The 21,912-nt window shown below is 39.8% G+C and overlaps 1 protein-coding gene across 1 annotated transcript; it reads right to left on the bottom strand.

Moving 5' to 3' along the window:
- Positions 1–1,104: 1,104 nt before the first annotated feature.
- Positions 1,105–21,797, bottom strand: LOC140929588 (coiled-coil domain-containing protein 13-like). Its single transcript, XM_073379340.1, has 13 exons — positions 21,561–21,797; positions 19,396–19,470; positions 18,178–18,283; positions 16,910–17,049; positions 15,348–15,425; positions 14,640–14,753; positions 13,249–13,353; positions 11,923–12,096; positions 6,284–6,460; positions 5,250–5,893; positions 4,022–4,132; positions 2,434–2,637; positions 1,105–1,450 (listed from the first exon to the last, which is right to left on the bottom strand). The coding sequence occupies exons 1-13, from the start codon at positions 21,747–21,749 to the stop codon at positions 1,285–1,287; spliced, it is 2,283 nt and encodes a 760-aa protein (XP_073235441.1). The 5' UTR covers positions 21,750–21,797; the 3' UTR covers positions 1,105–1,284.
- Between the last annotated feature and the right edge of the window lie 115 nt (positions 21,798–21,912).

Here is a 21,912-nt window from a genome sequence, read left to right as displayed (position 1 = left end):
GGCTGAAATGATCGAAAAGGTAAGTTTTGATCCCTATAATTTTCGGATCACTAGACTTTCAGCTAGCAAATCCGAACAGATGAAAAATTTTTAGGGGATAAAAATATGCCTATGTCTACTATTTAAATACTAAAATACGCTTAACAATGCTATGTGTAAGTGGTTTTGAACAATATTCTCGTTGGGTGCCCCTGATGAATAACAAATTTTAAGAAGTAACACAAAAACGCTTAGACCTTGTTCACAATACACCAGCAGATAGAATTAAATTATTGTGACCTTTATCTTCAATCGAATCAGTAACTTCCCGTCTTACCTAACGAAAGAAGTAAACCCAAGACTTGACTAGAAACAAAAACAAACACTCGACGGCTTCCAAGAAACGTTAAAAATTTCCAGCAACTCTTTTGCAGTTCCACGACAATGGCTTTCCGAAAAACCAGACGGATTGACGTCATTATGCAAATAAGGCAGAACGGGAGGCCGCATTGATTAATATAGGCGCATCTTCGCTTCATTGCATTTCCTATTACCTGTATCTAAGAAACCTACATAAAAACAAACGCCTTATATTTCAATGACATTTTCAATTTGTTCAATATACAGGGGCACCCAACGGAAATTTCGGGAAAACATCTGTTCGGAAGACGATTTGAGAACTAGAATTTTCGGAACATTTGTTGTAAAATTTCTTGCTTGCCTGCCTCTCCTAGGATTTTCGAACATCTACAAAATGGTATAATTACCCATTTTAAACGGATATTTACCCTAAAAAGGCCACCTAGAATTTTCGAAATCCGAACAAATGAAAAGTTTTTAGGGGATAAAAATATGCCTACCGTTTAAATACTAAAATACGTTCAACAATGCTATGTTAAGTGGTCGTTGGGTGCCCCTGAATATACATGAGAGTAACCGAACTTGTTTTACGTGCCTTGTTTTTAGAGACCGGTATTATCACGACAAATTATACAGCCGGTTTTTACGAAGATTTCTTTTTTTATGTGTGTGGAGGATGATTCAATGTTAGCATGTGGAATATATTAATCTGAGAGGTAGCAATTACCTAAAAAGAATATTACATCCTTTCTATTCTGACTTAAATCTGACTTACACCTTCTTGACAAAATTACCGTTCACAACCGTGTTTAATTTAAGGGTGTCAAAAATTAGAGTGATCACTATAGAAGACAATACAATACAATACCACTGTTCAAATAATAATGGTTTATTATAAATAATAAATATTGATTATGTGGCGCGCTATTCACAATTATCCGCCACCTAGCTGGGTGCTGAGTTCTGTCTAAGCTGTCTCAGGCCTTGAAGAAAAATCTTTTTAGTTTGATCCATCATCTCCTGGTAAAATTTCAAGTCCTCTTCTTTTGCTTTCAAAGTGGAGTTGAGAGCTTCCTTTAGTGCGTCGTTTTCGTCTGTTTGAATGGCGAGTCTGGTGAAGATATTAGAAAACGTATTATTTATTCATAAAGAAAATGAAAAGAGGTTGGTCTCTGAGATTGCATTTTATATTTGATGTGCGAAGGCTGGAGAGCTGTGTGATGTGGGTTTGAAGAAAGGTCTTAAACACGACTTGGTCTGACAAAGTCTGTAACGAAGAAGTATTGAGGCGTGTTGGTGAGGAGAGGGCCATCATATCTGTTATCAACAGAAGACAAAGAGTCTGGCTTGGTCATACCCTGCGGCATGGCGATCTTGTCCCATTAGTAATTGAGGGAAGAATAATAGGAAAGAGACCACCTGGAAGACCTCGTGTGGGAATGCTGGATAGAGTAAAGGATGGTAGTCCTTGAGTAGCGGTCAAGAGGCGCGCCTTAGATCGAGAACTATAGGGAAGGACCTGCCTGTGGGCAGAATACACACATACGGATAGGGTACAGTTCTATCGATGATTTGAGAAGGACAGATCTGCATTTAACAGATCTAAATTTTATTAGGATACTTTTCTTATTGGTATAAACGTCTCTGATAACGATACCCTGAGTAGCAAGCGTTTCCGAGCGGGTTCGTTGAGAAAGTTAGGACGAGAGCAAATAAAGAGGGATAAAGGGGAGGGGGAAAACGTTATGGTTAGGCCCCCCCTTGCTACGTAGTCAATGATAAAGATATTTCGGTGAAAACGAAGAACTATCCCTCACTGAAGGAGACACTGAAATCTGTTTCTCGTAACACTGCCTTTAAAAACCAAAGATAACTTGTGACAAAAAAGAACAGAATTTAGTAATGGCATATTTCCTGGCGCAAAGAGACGGACGACTATGATAGAAATGAAAAAAGTGCGGACGGTGTCGAGTTTTTCTCTCGTCTTGGTGCCACTTCACTGCACCCAATTCTTGCTTTAAAAGGCTCGCGTGACCAAAAAAACCAGACTTACAATCTCGAATAGAAGTTATTACAGGTTTCACTTCTGTTTACCTGGTTGACAGCTCTTCCAAGTCTTCCATCTTTGCTTGTCGGTCTTGTACTGTACCTCCTGTTCCGTACCCCTTCCCCTTCCCCTTGACCACGCCCTGTCCTGACTGCACTCTACTCAGCTGTTTCTCCAAGTGAGCCACTTGACGTCTTTCTTGCTGCCACTTGTTGCTTGCTTCCAACTCTATGTTTTTAGCCTCATCAACTCTACGGAATAACATCGTACGGAAAACACGTTAAAAGGTGAAATCTTACGTGGGTAAAGGTGGAATCTTCTTCCCTAGTCATTTTAAGACCGTGAAAATTGGCCTGCTCCCGTGGATCGAGCCCACGACCTCGCATTCTTTAGATCGTTTAAAAAAAAGACACCCCAGAAAGCTTCATTTTACTTCTTTTTTTCCATCGAAAAAGTTACTACGGTTATTTATACTGAAGGAGGTTAAGCCTTCTCTGACGACGGCTATCACGTTTTCCAGCCAAAATAGGGACTTTACGGTCCAACGACGCGACGGCAACAAGAACGTCGCTTTAAAAGTGAATTTGCGTTCTTTCAGTCTTTCTAGCGATTATTCCTACCCACTTACTTTGTCAATTGTAGGCGAACCCTCCCAAACTTGAATTTCAAGGGACCATATTTAGGCTCAGAAACAGAATTCAAATTTCGTCGAGGCTTGTTTACGTTCCCCGTAAAACACGAAATTAGGCATTTTCACGTCGTAGTCGTGCAAAAACGGGAAAGAAATATACAAAAAAGTGTGATGCACGTGCAAAGTTGTTGTTTTGCTTATTAAACCTACTGTTTTTATGACGTTCTCGTTGCCGTCCGCGCCGTTGGATCTTAAAGTCCCTAATAAAGCTGGTTGACGCGTGAGAGCAGTACTAAGTATCAAGAAAATCTCGTACTCGTAGTCGTCCTACAGTCTAAAGTTCTCTTGCCGCTTTTTTTTTCCTCTTTGCAGATCAAAGGTGATAACTGATCAAAACCTGATGAGTTCCCTACTTCACCAACTATAAGAGGAATGGGTACAAGCTTTAGGCGCAACGATTTCTGGGATCATTTGGGTGGACAAGCATCAGTTATGATTGGTCGATGGTATTCAAGGCAACCATAAACCAATCATAACTAATGCTTGTTAACTGTTGCGCCGAAAGTTTGTATCCATTTCTCTTATAGTTTCTGGAATGGTGAATGACTAATCCTTTCAAGTTCAGCTTAGTTGACTGGGTCAACCTCTTTCCCAGAGTCTTCTCGTATTCCAATATAGCGGCGGTAGGAGTATATTCAGAGACTGCGCTTGAGACTGTGTCGGTGTTCTATCGAATTGCACCATGGCACTGTTTTAGGGGACGAACATTGCCGCAGTTTTCCCATGCAACTTCGCAATAGCTAACGAAAGAAGTGATCGCGTCCCAAAAGCAGTCTCATTGTGAAATTCGACAGAAGACCGATGCAGAAGCAGAAATCTAAACTGGCCATTAAAGCGTAGCTGTCTCGCCCTTTTCCCCAACAGGCAGCCTGTTAACATTATTGTCAGCCCCAAACAAATATACAAACACCAGCGCACCAGACGATTTACTATGGAGATCTTACCTTTTCTGTAGAAGCGACACTAGTTCTAACAGCCGATCTCTCTCAACTTCAGCTGCCTGGCATAAAGACTTACTCTCCTGTACTTGGGATTTTAACAACTGAACTTCGTCGCTGTAAACAAATGAAAACAACAAAAAACCAGTCCATGGTTTTAAACTAAAGCCGTGTGTCTTGATAGGCTGATTACCTTTGTCTTAACAGAGAGGTCTTCCATTAGTCTATTTTTTTTTTCAGCGAACAAACATCAACACTCCTGGACAGAGCCTCTTAAAGTCAGTAAAGTTGCCAAGATTTATAGCGATACATAGAAATAGTGAAATGTAAAACTAGGAAAGATATGGTTCAGCAGATTCGCAATTTTTTTACAATACAGAGACTTTTGTATGGACACGGGATGAGGGGCGGAGGGGGGGGGGGAGGGGCAAATTCGTTCTCCCCATTACGTCTGCGAGGGCGTGTTTGAAGGCGGAAACTCGCGCCCGACACCGGCGCGAGTTCCATACCGAGATGACTACGTGATTTTCTATCACGTTTACATGGTTAACCTACGCGAACGACAAAGGCTCGGAGCGTACAGGTCATTGGCTTCAAATAAAATTATGTTATTTAGCGTAAGTACAAAAAAGAACCAAGCTTTTTCTGAACACTTTTGTAGCCTGCGTCGCAGATAGTCTGAATCCCCGATAATTTATTGAGTTCTTTATCTAGGGGCGCTTTCCATTCAACCCAAAATTCCGGAAATTTCGGTTGGTAGATCAAATGGAACGGACCATTTCGGTTTGTTCCGACCGGAATATTTGGAACCACCAGGTCCACTTTGACCGGTCTGGTCATTTTGGTCGGTCGGACCGAAATGTTCCTTTCCATTTGACAAAATTGTTGTCCCCAGTACTGCTCTTTTGTAACCTGCTTACAAGAACATATAACCAAACGCGCGGTGGCCTGGGTCGGGTCTGTGCAACCGAATGTACCTTCCATTGGGCGCGTGGAATTTCCGAAATTTCAAACCGGACTTTTTGTTGAATGGAAAGCGCCCTAGGTCTCGGGCTAGTGACAGGTCTGGCTGCAATGCAGGCAAATCTTTTCTTGTTTAGCCAGCGTGGCAGGCGTCAAACGGAAGGAAAAGGGGGGGAAAACGAAGGACGGATTAGTCGGTCACATTCACTATATACACAAGCGATTTTCTTTTTGCAAATTCTCCACCAAGCGGAATAACATTCATACGTACCTGCCTCCTGCACTATTCCTGCGACCTCTGCTTCCACGCCCACCACTGGGAGGTGTAGGAGGGAGCTGGTATCCCTGTGCAGATCCCCTTCCCGATGTACCTTGCACACTTCCCCTAGACATCACATGCCGTCTGGCCGGACTACCTGGCACGGATCCAATTTGGTTTCTACTTGGTCCTTCAGGGGGCACATATTTCCTTGACGGTATGAAACCATTGTTTTGAGCCCCTAAGTCCTCAGCACCCTGTGGGTAAGGTCCCTTAAGCAATGGACCTTCCACAGAACTGTTAACAAAACCGTAACCTGGCACAGTTCTTGCACCTTGAGTATTAACGCCTGTAAAACCGTAACTAGGTCCATTGCGTTCTACTCTTTCCTCGTTCGTTGGTAAATCTTCAGTGCAGCAAGCCACAGATTTAGTCTCCCGCTCAGATAATTCTTTGTATTTTTCTATAGTGTTTTTAAGTTCAAGCCTGGCGTGACCCAGTTCTTTCTCCAACTGCTGTATTCGCAGATCCCGTTCTTGGCACACTCGCTTTAGATGTTCCATCTGCGCCTTTTCCTGGGACGTTCCCTTAGGGGGTGGCGGTGGGGTGGTTGCCTTTCTGCTAGCAGCCTGACTTTTAAGCTGTTGTTGCTCTCTCTGGAAGAAATGTCACAAGACTTTATAAATAGTGAGCTTACGCAACGACGACGACCACCAGGTCAAAAAAGAATTGGTTTTATGAGCAAAACAACACCGACGCTTCTTAGTACATTTCTTTGACGTCCACTGCACTACTTCGACGTGAAACTTCCTAATGCGACCTTTTATTGAGGTGGTAATCCTAGGACGACGAAGCTAAAGGGGGGCTTATTTCTAGGAGGGGGTTTAATCGGGTGTATTTTGTTTTGTTTTGTTTAAAGGTGCATGAAGATGAGTCTATAACTGAAGGGCTTATAAGTGAGTGTATGGGGGGGGGAGGGGGAGGGGGGAGGGGGAGGCGGATTATATGTGTGGGGGCTTATAAGCGGCAGTTCAAGGTATCCTCACCATAAGTGCAGCAATAAGCTCATCGTCATGAGCGCCTTTTTCCAATAGCGTCTGTACTTGAGCCTTCAGTCCTTTCAAGTCACTGGTCAGCACCTTATTGCGTGCCTTGGCAGCATCGTGTTTTTGTTGTAGTTTGGTGTGTTCTCGATCCAGGTTCTCTAACTCCGCTTGTGTTTTCTAATGAAAATAATAAACAACAGAAAGTTAGTCACTAAGACAATTATCACGTTAAGCACGTTACTAAAAGAAAGACTTCAAATCAACTGCTGACATTAACAAAAAATGGTTCCAAAGAAAGGGATTTTTTGTCTAATTGGACATCTTTTTAGCAGATGGCAGTTTATCATGTTACATATGCTTTCTCCGACTTACAGAGTCTCCAGTAACAGTAACGTTTACAGGTTCATGGATATATATCTAGATGTTAATGTGCACAAGAGCAAGGATAAGCAGAGCCGGTTAGTGTGCAGCGACCTTCTGTGAGGGAGATACTGAGCACAATGTTCCGTGTAGCTTTAGTACCTTTAACACCCGTAAAACAGAGCACTGTTGGAGAGAAGGGGGTAAAATGAGCGCACCGTCGGCCTCGTGTTTGTACTTATAAGTACTGTTGCCAGTTTAGGTACTGTTAGTGTTCGTGGCAGTTTAGGGGTAGAACACCTGGCCCCAGCAGTACAAAAGGGGGTAAATCTCTGTTAGTGGATAAGTGCAATTGGTTTCCCTAATACTCATCCACTGGATAGTGATTTACCGTAAAATTCCGATAATAAGCCCCGGGGCTTATATTTTTCAAAGGCCCTTTTTGAGGAGCCTATTTGGAGGGGCTTATATTCGGAGAGGCTTATCTACGGAGGGAAATTTGCGTTTCAAAATCGATTGGGCTAGCCTTATAGTTGGAAGTAAATTTACCATTTTTGTTTTGTTTTACTTTGTATTTGAGGGCAATTTTCCAAGTACAAGCCCCCGGGGGGGCTTATATTTGGAGGGGCGATTTAACGGAGGGTTTTTTGCGTTACCAGTTTAGGGGGCTTATATTTGGAGGGGCTTATACATGGAGGGGCTTATTTTCCGAATTTGACGCTGTCCGGTGGATCGTACTATCCAGCCTTCGGACAACTGGGGTATGGAGTAAAATTACCCACTTTGCCCATGAAATATACACATCGTGTAAAAGCAAAGAAATTTGCCTAGTTGTTCAACACAGTCCCACTGCGTGCAAGCATCAATGTATCAAATCTAGGACGTACTGTTTAGAATTAAATCCTGTTCAAGTCTTGGGTTATTCGTGCTTTGCCTCAAACTACATCTAGGTGTGGTCTGGCCCCAGTTGTTCAAAAGCTGGATAGCGCTATCCACCGGATCAATAAATCACTATCCATTGGATAAGTATTAGGAAAACTAATTGTGCTATTCAATGGATAGAGATCTAGTATCCGGTGGATAGCGCGATCCGCCTTTTGAACAGCTTGGGCCTGAAGTAAATTCACGTGTTACTAATTGCTGAAGTGCTCTTTCTATAACTGTGCAAGCTAGCAGTGCCAGTCATGCTTCGACACCTCAGTTTTCGAATCATGGGCCTGTAACCACAATACATAGAGGATATTACATGGTGGCGCGAAGATATGAATTTTATTTTCGAGTGGCAAAACAATATTTTACTCACTCGCTTGGCTCGTTCGTAAAATATTGTTTTTGCCACGAGAAAATAAAATTCATATCTTCAAGCCGCCGTGTAATGTTCTTTTTATTATATAGACAAAATGACATCGATAAAATAATAGAGGGAAATTACCAAAATTACGTCATTTATAAAATCACGTGTGAGATTATAGAAAATAAACCACTCGGGTCCTGAATGTAGTTTTTACGAATTTTACAAGTGGTATATTTTCCAGTAAAACACTCGTGTCTATATAACAAAGCCATTTATCAACCACGCTACAGAAAGTAATTTATCAGTTACAGTAGTCGAACGTGTAGCGGAACCGATATAAATATTTCGATCAATGTGATTTTCACCTAGAAGTTAAAGGAGCTGTGTCACGAAATTTATCAAAAATTCTAACTGTAGGAATTGCCACAAAACTGGGTGAAACACAAAAATAACCGCTCAAAACATTAAAAGAACTCAGGTATAAATAACAGAGCAAATACAAAAGGAGGCACAGATGGACTAACTTGAAGAAGCTAAAAACGGATTGCACACAGTAATTTTCAAGGAGTTGTAATAACTCCTCTCGTGCGGCTAATTTAACTCCTTACAGTGGAGTTATTTTTTGGGGAGTTATTTTAACTCCAAAAAGGAGTTTAAAGAACTCTTTTTCAGGAGTAAAAGTGACCCCAGATATTGAGGAGTTAAAATAACTCCAAAAAAGGAGTTATCCTGTACCTACAATTTTTACTCCACTTTCAGAGTTAAATTAACTCCAAAAAGAGTAGAAACAAACCATGTAAGGAGTAAAAATAACCCCATTTTCGAAGTTATTTTAACTCTAGACTGGGAGTAGAAAGAACTCTTTTTCAGGAGTAAAAGTGGCCCCAAATTCGGAGTTAAATTAGGAGTCAAAGTAAACCCCAAAAAGGGGTTATCCTGTACCTAAAATTTTCACTCCATTTTTGGAGTTATAATAACTCCCTAAAAATTACGGTGCATATATTGTTGATTTTTTAAAACTTGTTAGCCTAATAGTTTTTCAAAGTTCACTCTTGTAGTTTTTAACGTGTTATAATATTCTCCGGAGGTAAATTTGTTGGAAAAGAAGCTGTGCATTTGTAATATACAATTAACCTCTTTGCTAACGTTAAGATTCACGGCGCATAAGGAAGCGTAATTAGCAATATTAACTAGATCAACTGTACAGCGGTGACACCGAGCCGCTTTAAAGCGTTCACAGTAGGGACTTTAAGATCCAACGACCACAGGCTGCCCAGACGTAGTATGTGTTACTGAATGAATATATTAATATCCACATGGACAAATTAATGCGATGAGTCGTCGAAACTCCCATGGACTAAAATAGTCTAAAAGTCAAAATATAACAAAGCAAAGCTAAGATACCTTCAACTGAACGTATCCTTGTCTTTCCTGGCCGGTTTAAGTGGCATTTTGTTGAGTTTTGAAATTGTAGGTACTATCCACTAAAGAAGAATTAAAGGCTGGCTACAAAACAAACAGACCATCTCCACGCGCCTTCACACGAAGCCCTATAAATTCGAGAATAATCGACGAATCCGCTCCAAATAACCATCGGCTAATCTGCAGGTAACGTGTGCTCCTGCTTCTGGCTCGCTTGCTCCACAAAACCCATCACAACTGCACAATAATTGCTCGCTCATCAACAACCACTGTTGACCTTTACGCTTCGATATGACCGCATACGACCAGGTTTAATACGCGACGTGAATATTCAAGCTTAGCGACCGCGTTCGCGCAACAATGCAGCACTTGCTATGGGAGGGATGGTACTATTGCTTCCAGGTCAATCAATCGGGAAAATAATATTGATGCCCTTGTCATTTTTTAAAAAGATCCAATTTGCCCAAGGAGCACCGAACAGATACGAATCTTATAGCGGAGCTAAAAAAAATGAGCGGCAGTGGAAAAAGTGAATAAGAACATGTACCACATTTTCTCCATAAAAAGTGAAAACCAGGAAGTTTTCTGGACGTTTCACGTTGCAGTCATGCAAATCAACGGCAAGGAAATGTACAAGAAAGTGTGCTGCAATTAGACCTATTGTTGTTTTTCACAGTTCTGGTCAAGGGCATCCAACTTTTAATTTTTCACATTTCACTCACCGGGTTAGGCTATTTTTCTTAGAGAGTAAAATGGAATCCTAAAATTTTCGGATTCAAAAATGTGATGAAAGAAGGTATCTGAAAAATTATCTCCTTCGTAATACGTTAAATTGCATCTAAAATTTTCGGGAAAATAATTCTGAATTCCTCGTAATTTCGAAAAGACTCAAGTTCCTCTAGAATGGCCGAACACTGAGATGCAAATTTTATAGCGCCACTTAGAATGCATTTCTATAGAGCTAAAAGTACTTTATGAATAGCTACAGAAGTGTTTTCAATTGAAAGTATTTGAGGAAACAGTCGTTGGGTGGCCCTGTCTCGTTGCCTTCTCCGCTTAGCATTACACGATATATTTTATATTTAGTATGAGCAAACTATAAATCATTAGCTTCGCTTTTAGCCCTCCTGACTAAATTTATGTAAGCGCTGTTTAGAATACATTTTTCGATCAAAAGTACCCTGGACAGCCTTAAATGTGTTTTCGATGCATTTAGGGGGAAATCATCGTTGGGTGCCCCTGAGTTTTGAGAATAATAATAATAATAAAAAAAGATATCGCGCACATAAATTTTACCTTACGATATCTTCAGCTGTATCTTCTATTCAGCTGCATAGCGGGGGCCAGATTTTGCCTTTTTCCTGGGCGGAAAATTCTCGTCCTCCTTCACCAGTTTGGACAACATATTATGGAGTAAGACGTTGTTAATCTAAGCAAATAAGTCTGGTAGAGTCAAGAACCTATGCAAGCGGCTGGACGAACAATGTGACAGCAGCTGAGACAGCGAACGTTAGAAGAATTCGAACATGAAAACCAGGGCTGCCCTGTTGAAAACTTACGGACGGTCCCGCGATCGCCTTTTGTTTTCTGGTCAAAACTAACGCAGCGAACCTTCGGTCAGTCGATTGACCTGGAAGCAATAGTACCATCCCTCCCATAGCAAGTGCTGCATTGTTGCGCGAACGCGGTCGCTAAGCTTGAATATTCACGTCGCGTATTAAACCTGGTCGTTTGCGGTCATATCGAAGCGTAAAGGTCAACAGTGGTTGTTGATGAGCGAGCAATTATTGTGCAGTTGTGATGGGTTTTGTGGAGCAAGCGAGCCAGAAGCAGGAGCACACGTTACCTGCAGATTAGCCGATGGTTATTTGGAGCGGATTCGTCGATTATTCTCGAATTTATAGGGCTTCGTGTGAAGGCGCGTGGAGATGGTCTGTTTGTTTTGTAGCCAGCCTTTAATTCTTCTTTAGTGGATAGTACCTACAATTTCAAAACTCAACAAAATGCCACTTAAACCGGCCAGGAAAGACAAGGATACGTTCAGTTGAAGGTATCTTAGCTTTGCTTTGTTATATTTTGACTTTTAGACTATTTTAGTCCATGGGAGTTTCGACGACTCATCGCATTAATTTGTCCATGTGGATATTAATATATTCATTCAGTGACACATACTACGTCTGGGCCGCCTGTGCAACGACGCGACGGCAACGAGAACGTCGCTTAAAAAGTAAATTTGCGTTCTTTTGGTTTTTACAGCGATTATTCCTACCCACTTACTTTGTTAAATGTAGGCGAACCCTCCTAAAGTTGAATTTCAACTGAAGTGACCATATTCAAGCTCAGGAAGAGAAATTAAATTTCGTCGTTGCTTGTTTACGTCCTCCTTAGGACGCGAAATTAGGCATTTTCACGTCGAAGTCGTGCAAAAATAGGAAAGAAATGTACAAAAAAGCGTGATGCACGTGCAAAGTTGTTGTTTTGCTTATTAAACCTTTCGTTTTTGGACGTTATCGTTGCCGTCCGCGTCATTGGATCTTAAAAGTCCCTAATATTGGCTTCTCACCTCCTGCGCTTCCTTGCGATCCTTTTCAATTTTCTTCAGCACAGAGCGATGCTTTTCATCATACTGGGATGGTGCTGATGAGGGCGACATCATCGCTGACCTCAAGAGAATGTTATTAGATATGGCTGAGCTGCTTCGAGCAACCTGTCCCAACTGTCCTTTTAGCTCTGTTACCTACAAACAGGAACAAAAGTAGTTGACATACTTGTCTGAAACGCGTGCTTTCATCAACAATTTCATTTATTTATTTTTTCGTTCTGTTTAAACGCCGTAAATCCCCTCACTCCCGAATTAACGTTGTTTGTAGTAAAAGAAAGACTTGAGGGTCAAAACTAAAAAATTGATTTGGGAGGCGGGGGGGGGAGGTATGTTCACCATGTCCCTCATTGGAACAATTTAAGAAGTATTGAAATAGGCGGACAGGATTTCAATACTTATCATTGACATTCAAAAGTACATCGGTGGTTCAGTACGAAACCGCGAGTACATCAAGTAATAGTCCATTTAAGAAACCAATGATCATATGGATCTTACAAAATGAGGAAATTAAAGGTTAAAGACAGGCGGCGGCAGCAAAAATGTCACAAAAAAAAAGAAAAAATGTGGCCAAATTCTCCTGGCGTGAATCATTTAGACCGTAACCAAGTTGAGAAAAAGAATAATTGGACGTCTTGTGTTTAGGTCCTCCATCACTACAGTACACAGCATCAGGAAATTTCAAGTCATCGTCGTGCAGTGACGACAAAGAAATGAGACGAAACGTGTGCCGCACACCATTATTTCAATCCGAAAAGGCATGTCTTTTTTTCTTCTGCATAAATAGACCTTCCGTCCAACGTACCATGACTTGGAATAATCGCAAAGAAGATTGAAAAAACGAAAATTCACTTTTTATGCAACGTTTTTGCCGTCGTCGCTGTCCTCGAATCTTAAGGTTCCTGTAGCCACAAAACAATAGAAAGCTTTAGATTCTAAGACGAGAACGACTACGAGTCATTTTGGCGGGAGAACGTCATAGCCGTCGTCATTATACTACAAGTTTTAGCAAGAATGTCGTAATGGCGGGAACAAGTTATCAAATGTAAGAAGTCTTATCATTTTGCCATCGGGAGAACTAACTCTTTTGGTTTGTCTTTTTTAGAACACGCACAAAAACTTTAGTTTAATCTCGTATTCTTACTCGTTCTCGTCCTAAAATCTAAAGCTCTCTGATAGCTTACCAGTGAGCAATTCCCAATGCCCAAAGCAAACTTCACTGAATCAGCTATTTAACTACACGTACAGAAGCTGTGGTCTAGAGGCATTTAATCATTTCACGGTTTATACCTTATTCTGCAAAGATGTGATCTGCTGTTGTCTTCCTCTCCACCCACTTGAATCATTCAACAGTGAAGTAATGTTGAATCCATCTCCAACTTCCTTTGCAAGTACCTAAAAATAAAATCAATTTAAGAAATTTGCCCGGTGTGGTTACTGGCAATTGATATGTGAATAGGTCAATCATAGGTTCTGTTCTAATGCCCAAAAACGGATGCCTCTCAAAACTGTTCTACGGAAAAAGTGATTTGAAACGGAATAAGATAAAAAAAGGTAAAGACAGACCGTTTTTGGGTGAGGTTTTTCAGTTCCCTTCTAATATACCTTGACGCCACCAGATTCGTATCGCTAACAGTCATTGAAGAGACGATTTTCACGAATAATTGGGCAAAAACACGGCATAAGAATCAATGCAAGAAGTCCACTCCCAGTTAACGTCCGCCAGTATAAAATGTCTTAGCTTTTAAAACAGTACTCCTCCCCAGCAGCGAGGCTGATTCGTTGCAGGGTTACAGCCCGTAGTATAATTAGCAATTAATGAATGAGGAAAAATTAAGCAGATCGAGGAGGGTGTTATCGATAACACCCTCCGAGGTCCGAGTTCTTCTCGGTAACGGTGCCTTAACCTGTAGCGGGCTGCATTTTTGACGTCATTTCCTAGTTAAACACAAAATTCTTCCAAATTTGGTCATCAGTAACTGGTTATGGTGAATTATGCGTGTGCTTTTAGCCAATCAGAATTGGGGAAATATTTTGAATGAATAATAATTAGCAATTATTGAATGAGGCTGTGTAGGATGCGAAGAATTATGCAGATCGAATATCGTCGACTCTTAGTCTAGCTCTTATCGATCCGATTTTGTCCATATTGTTGACAAACACTGCGTCTGGGCTGCCTGTGTAAAAAAATAGGAGCTGCATCTCCTATTCCTCTTAAATAGCTGATAGGGTTCTTATCTAAGGAAACGACACGATGGCAAGGCTTGAACACTGGCCGCCACAACAGCGTGAAGCCAGATACTGCGGGTCGTAAAAGTTTCCTTAATCCATGAGAGATACAAGTAGAAACATCAACAGGGTCTACATTCCCCAGTCTTTTTTAACAGCTGATAGGGTTCTTATCTAAGGAAACGACACGATGGCAAGGCTTGAACACGGGTCGCCAGAAAAGCGGGCTGCCAAAATACTGCGGCCCGTGACAGTCCCCTTCACCCATGAGAAATTGACCAAATCACCAAGGTCTACATCTCCTGGTCTTCCCAGGTTTTTACCCATGGAAATGACACGACGGCCAGGCTTCAACACAGGCCGCCAAATCAGAACCGGCTTGAGGTGACAAAAGCACGGCCACCATACCTAACACTGCAATAAGCTTTAAATTGCCCATGTTTTAACAATACCTTGTGTGCAACTTTTAAGTCTTTCTTAAGCTTTTCACACTGATTCCTAAACTCTGCCAATTTATTGTTTGATTGACTCAGCTTATCTTGCAGGGCAATGACTTCAGAGCTGTCCTGAAAAAAAAAAATCAACATCTTAATTTGGTTGCTTTCTCCTGAACACCTTATAAAAATAATGTGCAAAAGGATATAGGCTAACTAAAGAAAAGTTAAGCAGGCTTATAAATTAGTGAAGCCAGGTATTAAACTTACTGCATCTTCAAAGTTACCGCGCTAGGACAAGTTCAGTCAGTGGAGCGCTTGACTGCAAAACGTGAAGTCGAGGGTTCGATTCCCAGGACCGGACCAATACTCAGGGTCTTAAAATAACTGAGAAATGAAGTTGGCTATTTACAAGCGTAGCTGAGGATTTGAACTCGGGATGAACGAGAACAAATGCAGCAAGTGATCTGAGCGGAACAAGAGCTCGGGACCGCTGGACTATGTGTTCGACACGCAGACCATGCGGCCACACTGCCTCCTCCTATGATCTATTTGCTTGGCTTGAAATGTGTGTTTGTACTTTACTGTTTCACTTCAATGCTCCACAGCTTCAAGGCACAGCAAAATCACTCACACTTCTAGCTATTTACTATCATGATTGTTTAGTGCAACAATCCACTATTAATATAAAGGAGATAATTATTATAAACCAATTAACAGTATTACCTTGTCTGTATCTGATTTTGACTTCTGCTCAGCAACAGCCTGTTTTGTGTTACCTTGAACATTTCCTGAAGACATCAGCTGAAGACGCAAACAATAGCAGTTGTAATATCATTAATTTTGTTTGACGCTTAATACATGTATAATAAGTATGTGTAATCAAATGGTGACGAGTGGAACAAGGCAATAATTTCATCCGCGTTTTGTCCAAAATTTATTTCCGGAGCCTCCGAGCCTTAAGGCAGGCGAGGGAAATAATCAAATTATTAGGACTTGAACACAACGCAGGTGAAATTATTCCCCAATTTCACGAGTATACCATTTGATGACCTATTATTAAATATCATGGGTGACGAATTACGTTCGCAATCGTGGATTTTTGACATGTTTATCCTGGATCGTATCGATCGAGAACTCCACTCTCTCAGAAGTTTAGAGCTTAAATTTGCCTTAAGTTCAGATTTTTCAGAATTTGTGAGAAAACAACTGTTAGAATCCTTCTTGATGTGCTCTTTCGTGTGTTTAGGTTTTCTAGAGCGTCTTTTAATGCCCTGACATCTTCGTCGTTATCTTGGCACAGAGACGTACGGAAGGTTGAAAAAGCAATTTTGTAATTCACATTAACGATGAAATTTCGCGCCAAAATTAAGGAGTAATACGTCAGCTATGATATTAAGACTAGAAACTCAACCACACTTTATTATGAACATTAGATAAATTTCATACAACCTTGAACATGGACAATATTTTAACCCACGAGAGTGCTACATGTACATCACATGTACACAATCTACAGGAAAGATTACATATGCATGTACGCTGTCATAAGGCCCTGTTTATAATTAGGGAGAAAAGTTCTCGGGAAAGAGGGTCACCCTCCCAGCCAGGTCAACTTTTATTTGAGGAAAGCTTGAGAAGAAGTCAACTCCTTTGCCAGAGCAAACAGTACTCGTGCATGCTCTGATCATCTTGTGCCCTGACAGAGTTGAACTAGCTGGGAAAGTGCTTTTATGGAGAAAAGTTGGCCTGGCTAGAAAGATGACCCTACAGGCTGTACCATCTAAAGAGGGTGCCCTGAGCCTTAATTATTAGAGCAGACTGGTTATGAAAGACAACAAACATCAAATATAAAAACAACAGCACTGCAGTTTTATGTTGGAAGCTCCCTAAAGGTGCACAATCCTTCGTTTTCTGTTGGCAAATTGTGAGGGAATAAATTAATAAAATCAATGTGACATTTTTTATTGGTCAATAAGATCAAAATGCTAGGAATGCTATTGAACGTTGTGCACCGTCAGGTCCAGAAAAACATATAACAAAGGAGTCTGCCAGGTTTCATAACCATTACAATCTATTAACTATGCCTGAGCCAAGCCAACTTTTTGTTTGTCATGTAAAGGGTCCGCTAAGTTTTGTAAGGAAATGTAGGAAAAGTTGGCTACCACAGGGTAGAAGAGGTAGGCGAGTGATCCTTCCTTCTACTCAGGAAAGGTTTTCTCCACATGCAACGTACGCAATGTACACGAGAAAGGGGCGTGAAGCGGGTTTAATGTCATTGTTGCTACCTCTCTCTCCATGTCTCTTGCTTTTTTTGACAGTTGACGCACTTTATTCCGCTCACTCTCCAGGTCTGCTGTCAGTTCCCTGTTTTTCTTGGACAGTTCCATGATTCTACCAGCAGCTGTATCAGCAGCCACTCCAGTGCCTATACAATCATAAAAGTATAAAACATGAAGTCATGTGCACTATACATGTTGCAACATAACAATCAAACAAATTACAGTGTAATGTAAATGGTCAAAATGCACACCTGTAGCCTGTAAGCAATCTCTAAACTTAATTTGTGAAATCATGGGATAGGATATATAACATTTCCAGAAAAAACAAGATGAAAATGCAAATTGGAGGGGAGACATAAACACTGTTATTCTCCAATGACTCCATATACAGAGTAAATCCTTCTACTGTAAAATAGGCCTGGATCATTAAGTTCGTTACAATCCAAAACAATTCTAGAAGGATTTCCCTGGAGTCATTGGGATCATTATGGTGCTTATCTCCCAACCAATTTACACCAATAGGCTCCTTTTTGGCAAAGGGTCTTTTTATATCTTGTTCTTTCTGAATATGCCTACCATGCCCTACATTTCACAAAATTACATGTAATCATAATAGGCCTGGATCATTAAGTTCATTACCACGCAAGGCAATTTTAGAGGGATTTCCCTGGAGTCATTGGGAGCATTATGGTGCTTACATCTCCCCACCAATAGGCCATTTGCACTAAGAGGTCATGTGACATTGTTTTTATGAAAATGAAAGTTATATAATTTTGCCTTTGACAAACAATTAGTGGGTCATATCTTAAACAAAATAATAGTGATTTGCTTTTTCAAACCCGTACAATTTTCTTAAAATGGGTAAGTTCGTGTACATGTAGCTTGTATCATAGCCCATTTATCAAAATCTGTATCATATCAAGGGATTATAATTTCAGGGATGTCAGTAAAGTATAAAGATTTCAACACAACAAGCAGGCGGGGAATCAAACAGCTAGGGATTTCTTTAGGTTCTATTTTTCTTCTATTTTAATATGAAAGTAGCCAGGGGCCATGTTCGTAGTGGCTAGGGGAAATCCCCGGCCCCCAGCTATTAATGACAGCCCTGAATTTACAGCCCTTGTAAAACCACACCTAGCAACTACCACATTAATACATGTACAATGTACAGCTGTATGTGACCAAAACTAATTGTTAACATTAAGAGTTCCCAGCAGCGTTTTTATGACCCAACTATGCTAAATATATTACATAACAGCTACAAAAGTTCTCACCAGCCAAAGCTCTCTTTTCCTCATCTCTTGCTTTCCTCAAAATCCTCATCTCCTCATCCCTTTCCCCAAGAAGCTTATAAAGTCGACCATTTTCATCTTTTAATACCTGTTTTATAAAATAACAATTATTATAATATTGTAAAAAAGTCAAATTCCAAAAACACCATAAAAATTTAATGTGTACTTGTAGCCTAAATCTCACATAAAGGTACAAAATGAACTTACATTAAGGCATGAATTCACATAAAGGTACTCAGCTACATGAACTACATAGCAGGGGTGGGTCAGTAAACTCAACACAATAAAATTAATGTTATATTAATATTATTATTTTTACTAAAATAATTCAAAGTGATGCTTTATTAAAGCAACCAAGTCAAGTCAAGTCATTTTTATTGAAACTCATACAGAATATTAATTAGTAAAAATCAGTGCTTTTAAAATAAAAATAAAAGATTGTGAAGGAAAGGAGAATTTTCAATTTTAGGTTAATAAATTGTGCAGAATAATATACTTGACAACTCTCACATAATACATCCATCCACTAGCCTTCATTCCAGACATAATTTAACCCTAACCAGAGGTTTGGTTTCATCTGTGGCATGTCAGGCTACATGTACATGTGTACCTCCACAAGCCATTTTGACCACTGGATAACAAGTTAGTAAGTAGATTCAACATTTGTTATAAACTGGTTCCTTACAACCCGGGTTCATTATTTTATACCTTAAATTTACACCAGACCCCAGTTGTTCAAATGTTGGCTAGTACTATCCATCAGACACTATTAATAGCGGAAAAGTAATAGACATGGAAGCCAATATGCATTATCCAGGTTTTCAATGACTGTTCAAGCAAGACTTTCTGATACAGTGAGAAAAACTTTTTTTCGTTTTGACACCAACATCAGAAATTTCAGGAGATCTACATGCACATGTTTTCCAAAGCAAAGTAACCTTAAATTACATGTTGCATTTTATTTTTGTTTGTTTTTTTTTTGTAAATTATGCATAATTATTTTAATATTATTAATGAAAGATTAAATTTCTTGTGGATCATGCTGTTGGATACAATTTGAGATACCTGTACAAACTTTGCATGTAGACCTACACATAATGTATGAACAAAATCACACCCTCACATCGTATAAAAAAAACCCGGTTCGTGACTTACACTGTATATATGTGTATTTGACAAACAAGGTTTAAAATAACTGACCCGGATAGCATCCTTAAGCTCTTCTACTTCTTTTTGCATAAAAAGATCTCCACCATTTGCAACAGCAGTATCAAGCTGGGTATTTAAAAGAACAGAAAGGTGATTAATAAATTAATCTACAATGTACACAGTACTTATTATTATGTTTGACTTTGAATCCTGCATCAATTAAATACAGGACTGCCTAACATTATTGTACTTTAGCAGAGAGCTGACATCAAAAGGGGTACAAGTCTCATGACTTTATCCTGACTCTCATGATTACACAACCTATCTGACCCTCCCAGAAGTTGACAACTGATTTCTCACTCTTTCTCAAAAAGTCAAACTCCATACAATATTATTTTTGCAGGCATCTCTAGGGTTCATTACAAGTTAGATAGCAAACTCAATCTAATGCCTAGTGGTCACATTTGAGTTAATTTAGTTAAGGTGTGAATATTGCCAACTCGCAGTACTCTTTACATTGTTCAGCCATGTCTTTGGGATTTTCACTGCTACAGTTTTAAAGATATGGGACTTCAAATACCCCTAATCCCCACTGGAAGCCCTCCTACTAGGACATCTCACTACTCACTACTTTTCCCAGCTCTAGGTTCAGAATGTCAAGACTTTTGCCTTTTGGGGTTTAATGGACGTCTGCACTCAACAGTCATCTTTTAACCCTTATGGAGTCTTGTAAAATGGTTCTACAGCTCTTGAGTCTGTGGATGAAATCATGTGATGGTGAGACCATAAAAATTGACATGGCTTTGTTGGCAGTAATTTCACATATGGTGCTTTATTTGACTTTTCATGTAGCATTTTATACACCACCTGCAGGGCCCAAAACAACAGCCAATCAATGGACAATGTCTGAAAAAATCTCATTTTGACCAGATATGTAAATACTGTAAGTGACCAGAAAAATGAAATACATTAATATACACCATTTAAGTACATGTAAAATATGTAAACATATTGCTGACTTTTATGGATCTTTGTTAACTGAAGAATTTAAGAACTACCTTAGTTAATTTTCTTAATTTTTTATTATGAATACGAATTGTTGCATGTCATTTTTCCTTTTTAATTTATTTTGTAAGTGGTTGGTGTGTTGCCTAACTGATGGCTTTTACCAACCTAATCGAGATGATGATGATGTGTCATACAATGTAGAAAAGCAATGCAAAATGAGATAATGAGAAGTTAAATTTTACAATTCAACGTTAACAAACTGTTAATGTGATTGTGTGTTCAGAGCTTGAAAAAAAAAATGAATTCCAGCTTTCACAATTTTTCTTGCCTGGGGCCATTTCTTGCTCATCTTAGTAAATGATTTTGTTAGAGGAAGATTTACCTGGACCCTTGTCTATTGGGGATTAAGTACATGTAAGCTTGCTAATAGTAATAATGTACCACTCCCTGGCCAGGAGTCTTAAAACACCTCTTAATAGAGACCTTTAGATTCTATTCAATACTAAGTTGTGCATGCGTGGGAACTAGCATCATTTTGGCTGGAAAACTTGGTAGCCGTCGTAGTACTACGAGTTTCAGCAAGGATGACGTAGTGGCAGAAGCGATTATCAAATGTCAAAAGTTTTACCCTTTTGCGTGCACGAGAGGGCTTAACCTCCTTCAATATAGATAACAGTGCTATCTTTTCTAATGAAAATAGTACAATGAAGATTTCCGTGCCGGTGTCTATTTTTTGAGAATATTATTATTATTATACACGAAAAAACTTTAAGTTAAATTTCGTACTCGTGGTCGCTCTCATCCTGGCATTCTAAAGGTCTCTAATTAGTAACTAGTAAGTAATAAAAGGTTAAAAAGGTTTAATTAGGTTTGTTTATAGACTAAGTGGAAGGTGCAATAATAACTTATCCAGCTAGTTTACAGGCACTCCGCTCAGATACTTAGAAACAAATAATTCAAATACAATATAAATGGATTAAAAACCCCAACTGGCAGGAGGCAACCAGTTGGCTATTAACAAGCGTGGCCGAGGATTTGAACTCGGGACAACTACGAACAAATCCAGTATTAAAGTAGACGAGCTGACCACTCGGCCACGCTGTTAAAGTTGTTGCTGTTATGTTGTTGTAGCATAATGTAAATATGTGACCAAACTGTAACTAGAAATACAGTGTTTTTAAATAAATTAATGCATAAATCTGGCAAACCTTTAAATCTAAATTGTCAGTTTGTCCGTCATGACCCCAAAACGTGTCTGTCGTTGAGCTTGCATCTTCTCGCCCTGTTTTCTCATTAATCTTTGCTTTCCGTTGTTTCCTGGCAAGAAGTTTCTTCTGTTGCTGTTCCTGTATTAACTGGAACTGTTGCCTCAACGAATCAGGCGTTTCCAAGCTCATATTTTTAAAAGATTTTTAGCAAAAATTTCGACTGTTTGGCCGACATATTTGTTGGCAACAACGACAGTTGTTGTTCCCAGTCCTCACTCTTATCATCATCAAGACGAGGCACACTCTAATAGGATTACATGACGTGACGTACAATACTTTACTACGGAGATAT

Source organism: Porites lutea, chromosome 3 (genome assembly GCF_958299795.1).
Source record: "Porites lutea chromosome 3, jaPorLute2.1, whole genome shotgun sequence".
Taxonomy (NCBI): domain Eukaryota; kingdom Metazoa; phylum Cnidaria; class Anthozoa; order Scleractinia; family Poritidae; genus Porites; species Porites lutea.
The sequence above is the reverse complement of the archived record's forward strand: the minus strand, read 5'-3'. Positions and strand labels throughout refer to the sequence as shown.